The sequence below is a fragment of the Rhagoletis pomonella genome, unplaced genomic scaffold (assembly GCF_013731165.1).
Source record: "Rhagoletis pomonella isolate Grant_MI unplaced genomic scaffold, Rhpom_1.0 Rhpom_scaffold_00011, whole genome shotgun sequence".
Taxonomy (NCBI): domain Eukaryota; kingdom Metazoa; phylum Arthropoda; class Insecta; order Diptera; family Tephritidae; genus Rhagoletis; species Rhagoletis pomonella.
Genome location: NW_023458565.1, coordinates 6,265,631 through 6,267,407, shown reverse-complemented (window position 1 = coordinate 6,267,407; position 1,777 = coordinate 6,265,631). Strand labels below are relative to the sequence as shown.

The 1,777-nt window shown below is 39.6% G+C and overlaps 1 protein-coding gene across 1 annotated transcript; it reads left to right on the top strand.

Annotated features, from left to right (window-relative positions):
- Nucleotides 1-773: 773 nt before the first annotated feature.
- Nucleotides 774-1,241, top strand: LOC118747006 (protein UXT-like; the record flags this gene model as incomplete). The annotated part of the gene is given in 2 exon segments (XM_036480997.1): nt 774-797; nt 858-1,241. Coding segments are annotated over 2 exon segments (368 nt in total), but the record flags the coding sequence as incomplete, so codon positions are not given.
- Between the last annotated feature and the right edge of the window lie 536 nt (nt 1,242-1,777).

Genomic DNA, 1,777 nt, shown 5'->3' with positions numbered 1-1,777 from the left:
TTATTCGCAAATCCTTAATTTGACCGAATAAGGTCAAACCAGTCGTCATTTTTTCGTTGGCCATCAGTGTATTAGCTGACGAGTCAACCAATACAAAGATTTCCCCTTTAAAGTTTTGTGGGTATACCACAGACTCAAACTGTACTTTTTTTAAGCTATTCGAACTAGCTGTATCTAAGGCACTTGACTTTACAGTACAGTTACTGTCCCCTGCTTCGGCTTCTACAACCATGCGATTACTGTCTTGAGGTTCCGTTATTTTTTCACTAAGCACATTTTCATTTTTCTCCTGTAATTTTACAAGCCCACCACCAGGAGTAAGCTCATAAAATCCAGAAACACTTTCGTTGCTAACAATTTTAGGTTTTTTAAAGTCAATTTCGTCACTTTCATACTCATTTTGGTCATCCCTAGACGCCACCGACCATGGAGTCGGCGACGCCATCCTGCCCTTTACTTTTTTAAGTGCCGTTAGCGGCACTTTTTTCTTTTTTCTAACAGGCAACTTGAAAAATTGCCCTAACTTCTACCACAAAACTTTTTTTTTAAAAAACACAGAGAAAAGGTGCACAAAATGCCAAGGCTACTCACCAATCCAAAAAGAATGCTTCCCCAGATTAAATTATTTTATAAAACGAAACATACTCGAATTAAGTTTGATACACGCGGTCACAAAAGCCAACTAGTCAAAAAGTCAAAACGGTACACGCACAAATAACTATAAGAAAAGACGCGCACGACCCACGCACGCTCGCTGCCAAAATCCGAATGAGATGGTTCCTTTAAGACACAAATGAGTAGCTATTAATTCTACAAAGATCTTTTTCACCTTTGCTATAATCTTTATCACCTTGCAGATATTGGGGGCAATATATTTATGGAAGCTAAAGTAAATAACCCAGATGACTTAGTATTGGTCGATATGGGTAAAGGTTATTTTGTCCAATTCACGCTCGCGGAGGCATTAAAATTTTCTAATTTCAAGGTGAAAATTCTAACTAAAGAATGTGATGTACTACGCGAAGAGAGCGTAAAAAAACGGTCCGATATCAAATTGGCGCTTATGTGTATAGCTGACCAAGAAAATTTGTACGCAGAACAAAAATTATCAATTCAGATGCATATATATATACGTATGGAAATGAAAGCTATCTTATATATAATGGAATATTTATATGTAACTATATGTAAATATGTATAATGTTAAAATACAAGAGCATCAGTCTCTTATTCCTAAAAAATAACACTTAAATTTCGAGCTTGAAATTAGCACCCAAATGTTGCGAGTACTGAACAATTCCATCTGCAGCCTTATTCTGTATCACGAACGATAGGCAACACGAACGATTCGTCTGCAGAGGAGTGCTTCAAAAATTAGTGCGGCGGCATGTTGTTGTTGTTGTAGCGGCTACAACAACCCCGCCCAGAACGGTTGGTATCTCAGTCGTTGTCGTCAAGTTCCACTAACGGCAACCCTAGGAAGCGTGCAGCTTCTGTGGGGTTTTTCCACAGGGACAAGGCCGTTAGGGTTGTCGTGTTTTCCGGCGGCATCATTTTAGCCGGTTTAAACGCAACCGAGACCATTGCAACGTATCATTGCGGTATTATCACTTGCGAAGCGGATGAATTTGGCGAAGCGAACGGTTTGACGAAGCGAATGGATTGGCGGACGCAACTTAAATATGCATTAAGAGTGTTCTTTTTTACCAGCTTGTGGAAGTTCTTTCCATCGCGAACACTTTTAATGCCTTCTCTGCCCCTTAATTCGCTTCGGCAA